A 16,228-nucleotide genomic window follows, 5' to 3' on the forward strand; every position below is an offset into this window, starting at 1 on the left:
ACTTTACTATTAATTACTATTACAATTATTTTGGCAAGACGGAAGCTCGAATTATTTCCTTAAAAACCCGGGAGGGAGATCCATAAAGACATGTAAACTGCTACAAGACAAGGAAGACAAATCAGACGATGGCCCTGCCAAGCCCACGGTGGTTCCGACCAAAAATTTTGGCCTGAAGCAAATATGCATCTCAATTCTCAGAGTACAACAGCCATGATTCCAATGTATTCATTACAATAATATAAAATCTATTACAATATTTTTTTGTAATTACTGGATAAGACGTTACAATGTGTGACGACACCAACCTTGAGATATGATGTCGGATAATGAAATCCACTGCTTCTCAGCTGTCCCACTCTTAAATCATTCCAACTGCCTCATGGTGATAGCAGCCTGGTCTTGCCACCCAATGAGCTAAACCCTACCAGCGGTATTTACACAAATTAAAAAATTTCGAGGGTCCAGGCAAGCTCTGATTTGACATTAAGTGGTTACCAGAGCCTAGAAATTACATGTATTAATTAGGTACAAATTGTAGTGAGGTTTAAATATATTATGGTGGCGAATCTCTTCCGTTTCAATGGCTTTCCCATTTTCTTGAGTTTTATTTTTTTATTTTTTATTTCAGCAATCAACAACGATCTCTTGTCTGTCTTATTATTTTGCATGCTTAACTTCTGACATTGTCCTGACGTCTACACGGTGCCCAGAAATAAACTTAAATACTGAAATGATCTAAATGTGATGGTGTAGGTACAAATGAGATATGAAATTTCAAACTTCGAGTCCCGTTGCGATATTGATTTAAATTAGCAGCGATATTAATGCATTGAATTGTTGGTTCTTACAATAAACTCAATTTCGCCAGTGACACAATATGGACGAGTAGAACGACAATAGCACGTGGGCTTGGTGACTGAATCAGATCAGGCTCTTAATAGGCGTCCACAAAACGTGAACCACTGATTAAGTCATTAATGTTATCGAAGATCTGAGGGCGTGGGTGAGCCAGAATCAATCTGATCGCATTCGTATTGTCAAGCGTGCTCAGTGCCGCTTGTAAGATAGTCGTGTTAAAAGTTGTTCGAAATAGGATATCGTTGCATTCAACCTTGTTATCCGATAACGAAATCCAATCTTCTAGAACTCGACACGCATAAAGCACACAGTGAAGTTTCTTTATTGATCTCGCTATTGAGTTTATCAGTTAATCGTGGGTACCTTAAGATTTCACACGTGCGATATACCCGATTCTCATGATGCGGCGGAAAGATCCGGCTCCGTCGCATACAGGCCGAGGCAAGAGCCTTATATCGATAAGAACAAATCAGCAGCAGCAGCGCAAGATACCACCATGCAGAAGTATGCTTCCAAGAAGCTATTCTACCCCGACTTCGCAAAATGAAACCGATCCTACACAGAACAGGGGGTACGTTATGAGAAGCTTCTCATCACCAGAACAAAAGCAAACAGACCGAAGAATGAATTCTGATTCATTTTATAGGCCTAAAGCCCTCGGCTCTAGGACCGAATTGGATTCAGACCTTGAGAACTTCGAACAGTTTGAAGATTGTTTCATTGATATTGACGCGGAAGATTCGATTGGTCAATACAAAAGCAGTCCTGAGAGAGACGAACCGAAAAAGGTAGTAGCCTCGCTGCTTCCCGGGAGCGGTCTACAAAAGATTTCCATGTTACCTATGAAGTCCGAAACAAGACAATCGCTGCAGAATACTCGAGACGCTATGAAGAAGTTATCGGGAAGGAGAAACCAAAGTGAGAACTTTTAAGAATTATTCTAGATCATGGAGGTATTTCAAAGTCAATATATAAAAATATTACTTCACGTATCTTTTAAATGACCGTACAATATTGATAGAGAAATAAACATATGCTCAGATAAAATTAAGCGCATTGAAACACAGCGGGCGTCAATTTTTATAATATATTCAACCATTCATTTGAGAGTGCGTAGCAAGGCTACTTAGCACATTGCGTAATATGTTTACAACACAATGTTAATGGAAAGATTAGAATTAAGAACTCGTAGTTATTCAATAGGATATATACCTGCTTCTCCATACAGTTATTCATAAATACTAGAGGTCCCGCAGTAGTCGAAATTCGACTATAATTAATTGGAATTGTAAGTTTGTACACTATTATGATTGTATTTTATACTTTTATAATCACAAATTTCGCCAAGGCTACTCTATAAAAAATATTAATAAAGACAAAGAATATTTAATCTATTCTCAGTTTGACCACAGACGTCAAGAACAAAAGTTTGATAATAAATAGTACGCATGTGTGTGTGCGTCAAGTACATGGTATGTAGTGTGTGTAGTGTTTTCTTTATTGATTTAATGTATCTTTTATGCATTATTTGAAAAAAATATTAGCATTGTGCACTTCTTCTCTATATTCTCTATAAGTGTGGAAAATTTCATACTCCTCCGTCCGCGTAATTTTCGTAAAAAGAGATACAAAGTTTTTGCTTCACGTATTAATATATAGATACTGAATAAATATATGCCAAAGAGAACAAGTTATAAAAATGTTTATTGTTTAATGACTAGATTGTGAAATGCGATTCAAAATGACAGTTCTGTTGACATCAGACTTTAATAGCAATTATAATTATGGTCTAATGACCCCATTAGAACTAACTACACGCATACAATTATTAATAAAAACTATTGAATTGTATTAAAAATTGGAAGGAGTATGATAGGTATTTCTCATTTTGGATATCAGAAAGCTATCCCTTAAATTAGTTCCAATATTTTTATCCTACTTTATTTATATTGTTATTTAAGGCAAAGTTCAATTTTGATTCACAGGTGAAAGTCGACTAAATTTTCAACCATTGGTACTAAACGTTCCGACACGTCACGTAGTGTCGGATGATCGTTCTTCGTCTGATGTAGAAGAATTGCAGATATCACCGCAATATGATGTCGAGGCTGCCGACCTTGAACGAGAGCTGGACAATGCAGAGCACCATCTGGACAAAGAGATCGCCATTGCAACCGAAGAAAGCGACGCTGATACTGTAAGTTAAATATGATAGCACTAGCTTTTGCCCGCGACTCGGTCCTTGTGAAATAATTACTTTGGCATGACGCTAAATTTTACCCCCCACCTCATTTACGTAGAAAGTGAAAATATTTTTGAAATATAGAATGTTAAGGAGCTCTTTAAGCCCCTATTTTGAAACATTCTTTATTGGTGCTCTACTTGTATTGGTCTTACCGGGATGTTTTATATATACCTATAGGCCTATAGCCTTCCTCAATAAATGGGCTATCTTACACTGAAAGAATTTTTCAAATCGGACCAGTAAGTAGTTCCTGAGATTAGCGCGTTCAAACAAACAAACTCTTCAGCTTTAAAATATAATATTAGTATAGATAAGTTACATTTTTCACGTTTCTTGAGTTTTCTGTTTTATTATTAGACAAGCGGCCCGCTCCGGCTCCGCTCGGGTCTTTAACAAAAATTTCAACGATAGGTATTTAACGTTATTTTATTTTTTAAATAAAATAACACTTATTGCGGAATAACTATAATAGTTAGACATATGCTGTCGCGACACTTTTGTAAACAATGATGTGTTCTACAAAGTCGTAGTACATTATTTTATTCTATCATCAATAGTTTTCGCAGAGCACGCGATGTAAATAATATTTTAGGTAATTTTTTTACACCTTGGGTTACATTATTGGAGTTTCAGTAGGGATCCCTATTTTTTTCAAAAAAGATTATGTATACCTTATGTCACTCGGGAATAGTGTAGCTTCCAAACAGTGAAAGGATTTTTCAAATCGGTTCAGTAGTTTCGGAGCCTATTCAATACAAACTAACAAACAAATCTTTCTTCTTTATAATATTAGTATAGATATCACATTAATTACGGTATAAACATAAAAGTTAACTCAGTAAAACAATTTACAATGGAATGACTAAAACGGTTCTTCGTTAAAATATATTAATTGACAGAACTCACAATCTATAAACGCTTTAGTGAACACTGTAAAATGATACTTAGTAACATTGGAATTTACTATCAATTTAATACAAGTGACGAGTTGTGCAAATGTTTCTTGCGAAAACTTCGAAGACACATTTATAAGCCCACTGAGTTTCACGCCGGATCTTCTCAGTAGGTCGCGATTCCGATCCGATGGTAGATTCTGTGAAGCACTACTATACTCTTGCTAGGGCTGGTGTTAGCTCACCTACCCGTCCGGGCGTAACTGTAATAGCCTCTTAGGCTACCAGCGAATAGGTAAAAAAAAAAAACACACACACACACACACACACAGACACCTTATACCTTTAAACGAGCAATTCTTGTATATATAATCTGAATCTCAGAAACGGCTCCAACGATTTTCATAAAATTTAGTATACAGGGGATTTCGGGGGCAATAAATCGATCTAGCTACGATTTATTTTCAGAAAATGTTGTTTTATTCATGTTTTCAATAATCAACTCTTCCCGACATCTATTGGCGAATAATAATACTATTTTACTGATTTAAAGACACAACAAGATGGCGTTATAAAAAAAAAGCCGAGCAAAGCTCGGTCATCATCTAGTTTATTTAATACCGAACAAAAAGCAATCCCAATAATTTTACGTTCGTACGAATCTTAAGCAAACACACACCATAACGCATTTGAAACCGTAAATAGCGGATATTTTTGTAGCAGGCGCCGTCCCTGTTTTATTGCGTTACGTTTGGAAATTAGAACAAGGACGTATTCACACCATAATACCTCAATACACGAACAATAAACCACTGCGAATAACTAACTAGACGAAAAACAATAAAAAAATTAAAATTTAGCGTAATTTTAGAAAATAAAAAATTCTAGAATTTTCTTTTTCAAGTTTTTTTATAGCTTAGATGGGTAGATGCGCTCACGCACCGGAGACAATTGACATCAACAACGTAATTGCCTTTGCTCACCTTGAGACACGAGTTCGAAGTCCCAGTTTTATATTTTTTTCTATTGCTTAGATGAGTGGACGAGCTCACAGCCCATCTGGTGTTCAGTGGTTACTGGAACCCATAGACATCTACAACCTAAATGCGACACTCACCTTGAGATACAGTATCTAAGGTCTCGAGTATAGCTACAACGGCTGCCCCACCCTTCAAACCGAAACCTATTACTTATCACGGCACAAATATGAAGGGTACCGGTACGTTCCTTTGCGAGTTCCAAACGCGCGCTTCCACCAGCAAAAATAATTTAGCATTAAGCAGTTATTGTATTTATCTCACTTCTAATGTCTAAGAACGTCCTTCTGTGACTTTTGTTTTGACACAATGGTGCCATTCTCATCCAGTCTTCGGAGGTACATCGCAGACGTATCGTAAAGAGCATTAATTATATACAACTACTCTATACATACCTGGTGTGGTAAATTTGGACGTAACATTACATGCAGTTGGTGAATATGAAATGAAATGAATCCCTTAAAAACAGACGTGAAAAAATAAATAAAATTAAAAGTTTAATGTATTTTATTTACATACTAGCTGATCCGGCAGACATCGTAGTGCCTCTATCGCTAAATAAAAGACCTAAACTTTTGTATAAAATAAACTTAAAACAAACAAAAGGAATCCGTCCAACGGGGGACGAATCAAAGGAAAAACAAATTGTTATTTTTATTTAATTCCGAGCATTTTCATATTTATTTACCTTTTAAACTTTCTCTGGACTTCCACAAATAATTCAAAACCAAAATTAGTCAAATCGGTCAAGCGTTCTCGAGTTTTAGCGAGACTAACGAACAGTAATTCATTATTAAATTTAAAGAAGAAGAAGATAGATATAGCGACTAAGCTTGGTGAAGCCAAACCGATGCTAGCAATAAAATCCTACCTACCCTCACATTAAGTCGTTTGATTTTGATCTGTACATAAATTCGAGTAAATAATTGTTTAACTGGCTTCAATTCAGCTTTTTACTATCTAAAAGCTTTCATTCGGAGCTGGTATAATAATGAGAGTCACTCTTATCAAATATTTACAACAAAGTGTTTTCAATTTAACCCCCGCAATGTATCACAATTAAAAATCGTTGTTCGCTTACGTGTGAGTCCTTCAATGTAATGAAATGTGTATAGTGTTCTAAAACGAACATACTACAACATACTAATATGTATCTTTCTTTAATTCTTAAACAGGTGGACGAACTTACTATCCACCTCGCATTAAGTGGTTAGTCAACGCCACTCAACAACAAAGTAATATATTTAAAAAATTGCATTTATTGCTTTGGAATTCACAAAATAATTACAGAAAATATTATAACCGAAGTTAATGATCAAATTAATTAGTTACTCGTGATGACTGTCTATCACACAGAATAATTGAAAAGTAGTGGTCCCGCAGTAGTCGAAATTCGACTATAATTAATTGAAATTATAATTTTGAACATTATTATGGTTCTATTTTATTAAAAATAAAATAAAGACTTTACTTTTACTTCTATAATCCCAGATTTCGTCAAAACTGCTACAGACAAATAATATTAAAGATAAACAATATTAATCTTGCCTATTTCTGCCGTGAATATAATAATTATTCTAATATAATATAATAGTTCTAATATAATAGTTAAATAAAATATGAGCATTCTGCACTCCTTCTCTATATTCTCTATAAGTGTGGGAAATTTCATACTCCTACGTCCGCGCAATTTTCGTAAAAAGGGGTACAAAGTTTTTGCTTCCCATATTAATATATAGATTACCGGATCTTATTTAATTGTCACATTTTTTATTTTTATCTATATTACTCGTGTAAAGAACAGATACCATGGAGGCGGCATTTATATAAGTATATTGTTATTTGACAGAAAAACAGAAATGTGAGTTCAATACTTTAGTTAGTTACAATGAAACGACATGAAGATGATTTGTGTTCTGCTCACAATTTACATGTAAACATTACTGTTCTGATTTTTATTTCTTCTAAAACGAACCTAAATTCCGATACGGTGTAACAACGGTTGATTTACGTACTAAAAGCTCGGACGTGCTCCATTTTTCGTTGCGTTTCTTCTACACAAGAAGCTGAACATAGTTACGCAATATTCCAGATGATTGTTTACAGGCGCATGATATTGAGGCTTTTAGTTAATAAATAAAGAAATAATTAAAAAACTGACCCGACTCTAAAACATGCTCGAATCGTTTCACGACTGAAAACGTTTGCTACTTTATTACTTCGTAATTTCCTAACGTTTTCCTCAAAACGTTTCGTTTTGTTCGATGTAGTTTTATGCCTTTACTTAATGTACACAGATCATGTTTACCAGTACATAGTTCGTGCACGTGCAATTCTCGCGCTATCAGCAACGCGTGGCCGTGTCGCTCGCTCAGTGTCGCGTACGATAGCAAAACATTACAAACGATACAAACTCCCAACAAAACAACACGTATATTGACACCGTCGCGACTTCTTTAAGTATCTGATCGAAATCATCATATAGACAATATTTTTTTGTAAAACGAGACACGTATCGATGTTAATTTCGAAGGGGGGTGGAAATAAATAGCGTGACGCGATTGGGTGAAGAAGTGCCGTTCCCGTGGTAGCGGAATAACAACATCGCGTGATCGATAGCTGTGAAGATAAAGTTGCGTGCCGAACTCATAGTGGTAAGTCATGCAAGCGGTGGCGCCGCACCGATCTCAACTGTTGCGATCAGAGGTACTGGTGTGCGCGTAAGCAGTAGTGGACATCAACAGCGGGAACAATAAGCATGCCTTGACCTTGCGGCGTGCGGGGGGCAGAGGCGCGCGATGACGCCAGCGCGGCCGGTACGCGATTCGGCTTTCGGGTGCGATCCTTTGCCGACGGCATCCGCGTAATCGGCGGCTTGCGCGATTCCAAAGTTTGTCGAAAATACCTAGGCGGGTGGGCGGCGCCGCGACGCCGAGGACTCTCACGCCGCTTTCATTCTGCGAGTCGGCGCCGACGCCGACGCGCTTCGAACGACAACCGACCGACCGAACCGACTCCCGCCGACCGTGTACTCCGCGACATGCGCGCTTCTCGAAATGGGTAACGTGCAGTGCTGCGCCAGCGGACGCTTCAAGGAGGGCAACCCGCCTAATAAACCAAAGAACAAAAAGAAGAAATCAAAAGGACTCAAAGGTGTAAGCAAGAAAAGCAACGGTGTTGGTAGTGGGAAAGGCAACGCGTTTGTTCAGAAGGCATTAACAGTGGCGGAGGACGGATCCGAACGAGCGGCTCCGGCCGTTTCCCCGGCTGAGGCTTTAGCACAAACATCACCACCCGCCGATGAACCACCCGCAGTTGGTGCCTCAGACGAACAACTAAGAGCCGAGACGGAGGCTAATGATTCAGATGCTGCCGAATCGGATGGATCGCGCACTGAAAGCATGGCAGCCGCAAGAGAACGTTTTTTTGGACAGGTAGGCAGAACTTAAAGTTAAATTGTTTTACACCGAAGTAGCTATGGCAACAGAATAATCATAAGTGCTACGCTGCGTGACGAACCCCTTTATCGTAGCGGAACGAATCTGTTCGACGCAGAGGTCGCTCTGGTTTATATCAACCGGTGTACTGTTAATAACTTTCAAGCCCTATCTGCGTACAGACTCTTATCTTAGTCTTGGCTCGAGATCGAAGTAAATAAAAAATACAAAAACATGTTTATTTTTATTGAATATCAATAGATAAAACGCAGCTCACCGACAGAACGTATCACGTATCGGATTAAATTACTTTCGGTCAATTTTCATTGTGTAATCGCATCGTTTCTCAGTGCATTGTTGAGATGCCACAGTACCTATTCGATAATTGTTTCATAACGTACAAAATAATAAATGTAATAGCTACGTCATTTATCTATAATGAGTCCCAAAGTATTTATGTATTAATAAAATTATCACGATTGACCGTGACGAATGAATTCAAAGACGAAAAATGCGTCGCGCGGTATTTTGTGCAATCAGGCCGCATAAAATTAATGCCCAATGAGCCGACCATCTTTACCATTTTATTTGTTAATCAACAGACAACTTAGACTTAGCTACGGTCAATGTCAAAGGTAATTAGCATTGACTATAGGTACGATGCCAAAATATCACTAACAAATAATCTGTAAAGTCCATTTTCTTTTAAGAATATCACATTTTATGTACTTAAAGGCTACCGGACAGGTTTTGTGTGATGATCTAACTTGCATATTCTATCAAGGATCATGCTTATGTTGTCATTTAAATGAAGAATCTTTAGATAATCTATATATATATAAAATAAATTGTGAATAAACTTGTATGTTTTTTTAAATGATTCAACCAATTAAAATTTGATTTCGAAAATCAAACCAATATTATAAGGTACGAGAAAAACTCTATCTCTGATTCACTACATCGATTTTGACGAAACACGGTACGGAAAAAATTTGAGCCTTGAGAAAGAAAACTAGCTTTCATCTTAAAGCAAATACGAGTCCCCACCCAACAATAAGGCGTAGTTCACGCTGGCGAAACCGGGGATGGAAACACAACGCATATTTTCATAAAACGTAATGTTAAAAAATAAGACTTGTAGCTGGAAACAAAAGAACTTCATAAGCTATAATGAATCTAATGAGAATTATTAGCCCCGGCCAGACCTCATTGCGACCAATCTAATGAAAACAATAACTCGATGCAAAAGCGGCCGCTGAATATACGTATCTTTTACATATTTACCAGCTCTACAAACCTATATTATACCGTATTCTTTACATAAACATAATTAACAATATTCAAGATTCTACAAGCACTAGAAGTATGAAAATTGAATTGAAAAATATCATTGCATTTAGATATCCTCGTACGGCTCAAAGATGTTAAGGAATTAATTTTAAAGCGCGTATGAAATCACAGACTAACGCTAGTGCATAAATATACGGGGGAAAAAAGAAGAATTAGGAAGTGTACATACTTTAGATCAGCTTTTCCCAAAGTGGGCGATACCGCCCCCTCGTGGGCGCTGCAGGTCTAAAGGGGGCGGTAAGAGACCCAGAAAAATGGGGCCGTTGTGTAGAGACTTGGGAAGCGATTTGTAACTTCATCTAGGAGGACTCTTAGACACCGACTGAGCTCTCGCTATAGTGTTTATTAAGTAGGTGAAAAAATGGGAGCGCTAAAAAATAATTGATTCTCAAAGTGGGCAGTAGACAAAATAAGTTTGAGAACCCCTGCTTTAGATAATTATAATATTATTGCGGTCGATGGTCGACGAGCACCAGTTGTAATATATTTTTGTATAAATATACCACTGACATTTGTCATCTTATTATTATTACACAATTCACTAATATTTACACGACCGATGTTAATTATAAAATTAACTTATAAAATTTAATGTTACAAGTATGTATGTATATTGGTTCTATTTCGAGTTTTATTAGCTCAGACCTATTAGCTTGGGTCGGAAAATCTGTGTTTCCCTAATGGGCATTAAAACAGGGATTGAAGATAATGATAGTTTCTGATAGCTTAGGGGTTATGGTCCGAATACCTTAATTACAGTAATATATTCGGTAATTAATTACGTGTAATACGACCCCTAACTCCTTGATGTACAGCTGACTTCACCGTCCTACTTTCGTAGCATTGGATCTAAAGGATAGATAGTAATAGATAGGAAGATAGATAGATAAATAAATAGGAATCTATTTTTCCAACTATCGCCCATATTCCTAAGCCCTGTTGTTGATACTGATGGGCGCACGTACTATTTAAGGGGTGTATCGATCTTGCGATTTTTGCTGCAAGATATCTATGCGATCCCGTTTGTAGGACAAGACAATCGTCATTCCAATCTAACTGAGATTTCAGTCTTTATTTGAAGCCAGCATTCAAGTTGGGGTGCATTTGGACGTTAATTACGGCTTAATTAAAAGGAGAGATAAGCCGAACGCCAAGAATATGTTATATTTTAATTTAATTTATAGTTTTCTTATCTTTATTGTTATCATTTTATGTTTAATTAAATAAGTTGAAATCTAACAGCAATAAAGGCTTATTTATTTATTTATTTATTAACTGCTTAATACAAAGTGGTGTATGCTACGTCTATAGAATTTAGCTTTTTTTATTGCCCGTGTAAGCGGACGAGTTACCGTCGCCCATGGACTTCAGCAATGCCAGGGGCAGAGCCAAGCCGCTGCCTACAACAGCTATATAGAAAAAGAAAAAAAAACCGTGTAGTTGAGTATTTTGGTTCGTTTATCAGAAATTTTCCGGATCAACGCAAACCTATCGTATGCGTAGGCACCCACTGATTCTCGAATACGTATCATTACAATGCTTCACGAAATTTCATGTCGCGACCGTCTTATGACTATACGTCACCAATGTACAGTACGTTTATAAATAGAAAGTTCTTTGAATCGACCACGTTATGTTTCGAAACCCATTCTGAGGGTTACAGAAGAGACGACTTCGTATACACGTGTGTCATTGACAGAACGAGGAAAGTGGACGAGTTCTTCTGATTATGCCCCATCTTTTGGAGCTGGTCCAGACGATTTCCCGAAATAACTGCGACTGTTCCGAGTCCACATATGATTTTATTCGCGGTTCCAACAATACGTTTCGCCGCGACTCGCCTACCTTTGAGTACACACATTCACGGAATATAGGGTTTTTATTAGTTAAATGTCATGTTTTACGATAACTAGATGATGACCGATGATTTTTTTTTTATAACGCCATCTTGTTGTGTCTTTAAAGCGGCTAGTTGCCCTCAATTAAGAAAAATAGTATTAATATTCGCCAATAGATGTCGGGAAGAGTTGATTATTGAAAACACGAATAAAACAACATTTTCTGAAAATAAATCGTAGCTAGATCGATTTATCGCCCCCGAAATCCCCTGTATACTAAATTTTATGAAAATCGTTGGAGCCGTTTCCGAGATTCAGATTATATAGGTATATATTAATATACAAGATTTGCTCGTTTATAGAGATAAGATTATCGATTATAATTTATGAACTCGTGATCTTGGAATAAAGTTTATAGGGCTAGGAACGTTTTGGTGATTGAAATAAATAAATAAAATCAAATGCAATTGGAAATTGTTAAAAGATTAAGAATTTTCATAGCCTAACGGATAATACGCCCGGTATACTCAAATCAAAGACTCTACTATCTCAGAGTTCGGTTCCCGCAAGCCGTGCCAAATTTTTTTTCTACATACTATTTAACACATTTTGACGAATAACTTCAACGATGATTAACATTGAAAAAACAATATATAATAATTACTGGTAATAGGGTTTTATATGTACGCACGCGTAGGTATCACCCTATTTTGGCTACAAAGCAATTATGCATTCCCCCTTTGCAAGGTGGGACAACCGTTTCGCAAAACAATATAGAGACTTCCACATTTCCACCTCATATTTTATGTTGAATAGCGGCCTTCATATCGTGATGTCCATAAACTCCTGTAACCATTTAAAACTAGGCCTTCCGTGAGCAATTAATAAAAAGACGAATAATAATTTGATTAAAGTAATTAATACGTTTCACTTACTAATTAATTTAGTGGTGGTAGGGCGTCTTGTGAGTCCGCACGGATAGGTACCCGACCTTATTTCTGCCGCGAAGCAGTAATACGTTTCGGATTGAAGAGTGGAGCAGCCTTAGGACTAATGTCTCAAGGTGCATGGTGACGTCGTTGATGTGTTTGGGCTCCGGTAATCACTTAACGCCAGGTGAGGCCTGAGCTCGTTCACCCATATCTATATATATAAAGATGAATTGCTGTTCGTTAGTCTCGCTAAAACTCGAGAACGGCTGGACCGATTTGGCTAATTTTGGTCTTGAATTATTTGTGGAAGTCCAGGGAAGGTTTGAAAGGTAGATAAATACGCAAGTTCTCGGAATTAAATAATAATAATAACAATTTTGTTTTCCCTTTGATGCGTCTGCCGTCGGACGGATTCCTTTTATTTGTTTTAAATTTATTTTATACAAAAGTTTAGGTCTTTTATTTATCGATTGAGGCACTACGAAGTCTGCCGGGTCAGCTAGTAAGGAATAATACTAAAGATTTTACGAAGTACAACATTATTTTTATTCAAAACATCGTTAACCCTATAGCGGTGAATACTGATTTTGATTTCAGTTATCTTTAGATAATCAATAATGTGAAACCAAATTGGCAAACAAATAACTTTTTCGAAAAAGGAATTTGTTAATCAGCTTAAACAATGTACTTATTACCACCAAATATTTATATTATGTCAAAATAGTCAAAGTATTCACCTATAACCTCTAAATTCTGTTAGTTTGCAATCATTACATAATTAGCATGTATTTCGGTTTTGACGGAAACACGAACTGACATTAATGAAAATTCCGACCTTATTCCGAAGGAGCATAAAGTTGATTTTTTATGTTCATATACGATATTATAAGACCTTTCTGTAACAAATAAACATTTTTGTCTAACACCTTGAACAAATCGGTATTTACAGTATCATTTAACGCGATACCAATCTACCGAGATTGAATATTACTCACAACGTAACATAGTCGAGTATTGTACTTATGATTTTAAAAAAATCTCACATTTTTTTGTATTTATTAGATGGATAGACGAGTTACAACCCACCTGGTGTTAAGTAGTTACTGGAGCCCATAGACATCTACAACGTAAATGCGCCACCCACCTTGAGACATAAGTTCTAAGGTCTCAAGTATAGTTACAACGGCTGCCCCACCCTTCAAACCGAAACGCATTACTGCTTCACGGCAGAAATAGGCAGGGTGGTGGTACCTACCCGAGCGGACTCGTAAGGGTACATAACACCAGTAATTACGCAAATTATAATTTTGCGGGTTTAAACTAATAACATTAATAACACGTCATCACTACATAGTATAAAACAAAGTCGCTTTCTCTGTCCCTATATCTGTCTGTCTAGTTATGCTTAAATCTTTAAAACTATGCAACGATTTTGATGCGGTTTTTTTAATAGATGGAGTGATTGAAGAGGAAAGTTTATATGAATAATAACATCCATTAAATAGTGGAGAAATCAATAATAAATTACAGTTTCCGAAGCGAAGCGAAGCGGGTCGCTAGTATAGATTAAAGTACCTTCTTTGTTTAAGCTCGCATTTTTTATTGTAATCAAATTATTTAAGACGTCTCCAAATACTTTCCATTTTTCGTGGTCAAAGAAAATGCAAAATAAAAACGGTCGAGCTAAAATTCGAAGAAAAACGAAGAAAATATTACACGTTATCTTTTTCATGAAAACAATTAAACTGCTATTCACATCAAAACGATTAATAAACGACATAATAATATAATGAGCACTTATTTTGATTATTACACACATAACGATCTATAAAGTATGTGACACGAACCGTTATACGGAATTGAGAAAAGATCTTTTTAAAAAAGATTTTATTGATGAAATAGACATATAAATATTTACGACGTCAATGACGGCAACCGTGCCGTGTGGAATTAGGAATAGGACTGACTGGATAGGGAGGGGATTGTTCTCTAATAAAGGATCATAGGTGCTGATGCTATTCAGGAAGGGTGATGTTGGAAGCAAAGCTAGGAGCCAGAGGGTATCATAACAGATCGAAATAATTAACTATGTTTATATTGGTTATCGTCACTGTAATTCGAAAACAAAGAAGATAATTACGTCGGGAATGTATTCTACAAATGTAGTAAGTGAAATTAATTGGTAAACAGAGTAATCCGAAGCCACGTGACAGGTGAAAGAGCTTTCGATTTGCCTAAAGATGTTAAAACTCCATGTAAAAATGAAAGCAACATCTATCCTAATTAATGATAGTAAATTAGGTATATTTTTTTCTAATTGTTTGAGTACTTTTTGTAATTATAACAAATTAGTGACCTCGATCTTGCGTTTAATCTGTTTATGACAGTTTAACTGTAAGTGAAGTGTTGCCAACGTCCAGTTATGTTTTTAATCATAAAAATCTCAATAAAATTTTATCAAAGTCTCTTTCTTATCATCATCATACCGTGATGATTATTCTCCTGAAATTCTCTTTTAATTGCAGCGGTTAACTTTTTTAATACGAGAAAAAGTCTTGATGTTCAACTGTGTATATTTATATTTGAATTTACAGTAGCCTAAGCATCTTGGGTTGATATATACGACAAATATATAGATATGTCGTTATTATATATCGCAACGAAAACGCAAATATCACTTCATCTGCCGACTTTGCAGTGAGGTTTGGTCGCGTTGATACTAGCTGATAGCTATACTGAAGCTATCACGCTCTACCATCAGTACAAAAAGTATCTATAAAATTAGAAATAGGTAGGTACCTAATGGAATTTGTATGTGGTCAATAACGTTAAAATATATTAAAAAACTTATGCTACCTAAACAGTACGTTTTGCGTAAGCTGTGGGTTTTTTTGTTTACTTGTTGATATTATGTTAAAATAGAAATATGGGATTGTATATATCCATGCCTTATATCTTATCACGGCAGACGCATTCGCAGGCAAGGCGCGGGTCAATGGCGCATGACGTCATCAGCGCAGTAAATATACTTATATCTTGTATTCATACACTCATATGTTTGATGAGACTTGTATCTGGAATGCATAGAACGTTTAGATGAAGACCGCACCCAAATCGTGATTCCATATCTTGAATTTGAACGTGCGTAGTCACATCGTGTATCCATTAGAATGTTTTAGTCAACAGTGACTCATATAGTCGTAGTTCAATAGTTTAAAATAAAAACCATTACTAATAACCTGATTTTCATAATACACCCGAAATAAATTCGAATTTTCTGAGAACCAGTGAAAACAAGATTAATGGAGTATATGCATGTTTTGGTTGCCTAGTGATTTCCGAGTAATTTTGTTTCGTGGTAAATTTGGCATTGAATCAATTCGTTCTTGAGCTTTCACCGTTGTTTGTTTACGAAAATCAATCTTAGCGCTACACCTGCAGAATTCAGTTGAGAAGACTAAGTTTATTCGACGATTCATCTATATATTAATACGTGAAGCAAAAACTTTGTATCCCTTTTTACGTAAATTTCGCGGATGGAGAAGTATGAAATTTTTCACACTTATAGAGAATATAGAGAAGAAGTACACAATGCTAATATTTTTTTAACATTATGCATAAAATATACATTAAAT

At 36.2% G+C, this 16,228-nt stretch overlaps 2 protein-coding genes across 3 annotated transcripts in view; both read left to right on the top strand.

Annotated features, from left to right (window-relative positions):
• The first annotated feature begins 546 nt into the window (after positions 1-546).
• On the top strand, positions 547-3,143 carry LOC134199496 (uncharacterized). The gene is made up of 2 exons (XM_062670513.1): positions 547-1,779; positions 2,847-3,143. Exons 1-2 carry the CDS (start codon positions 1,260-1,262, stop codon positions 3,065-3,067), a joined length of 741 nt encoding a protein of 246 aa, XP_062526497.1. The 5' UTR covers positions 547-1,259; the 3' UTR covers positions 3,068-3,143.
• A 3,940-nt stretch (positions 3,144-7,083) lies between these two features.
• The window catches only part of LOC101740556 (NAD(+) hydrolase sarm1), an 82,588-nt gene continuing 73,443 nt past the window's right edge, over positions 7,084-16,228 (top strand). For both annotated transcript variants that reach the window (XM_004930384.5, XM_012694037.4), the window contains exon 1: positions 7,084-8,470. In XM_004930384.5, coding sequence (XP_004930441.1) covers positions 8,093-8,470 — 378 coding nt within the window. In that variant the 5' untranslated portion in view covers positions 7,084-8,092. The remainder of the gene's footprint in view (positions 8,471-16,228) is intronic.

This window comes from Bombyx mori, chromosome 10, assembly GCF_030269925.1.
Source record: "Bombyx mori chromosome 10, ASM3026992v2".
Taxonomy (NCBI): domain Eukaryota; kingdom Metazoa; phylum Arthropoda; class Insecta; order Lepidoptera; family Bombycidae; genus Bombyx; species Bombyx mori.

Bases quoted from the DNA above. Each gene is read 5' to 3' on its own strand.
- LOC134199496 (XM_062670513.1), top strand. From the start codon at position 1,260: ATGATGCGGCGGAAAGATCCGGCTCCGTCGCATACAGGCCGAGGCAAG. The intron at 1,780-2,846 runs GTGAGAACTTTT...TTTGATTCACAG, and splicing joins ATCGGGAAGGAGAAACCAAA to GTGAAAGTCGACTAAATTTT.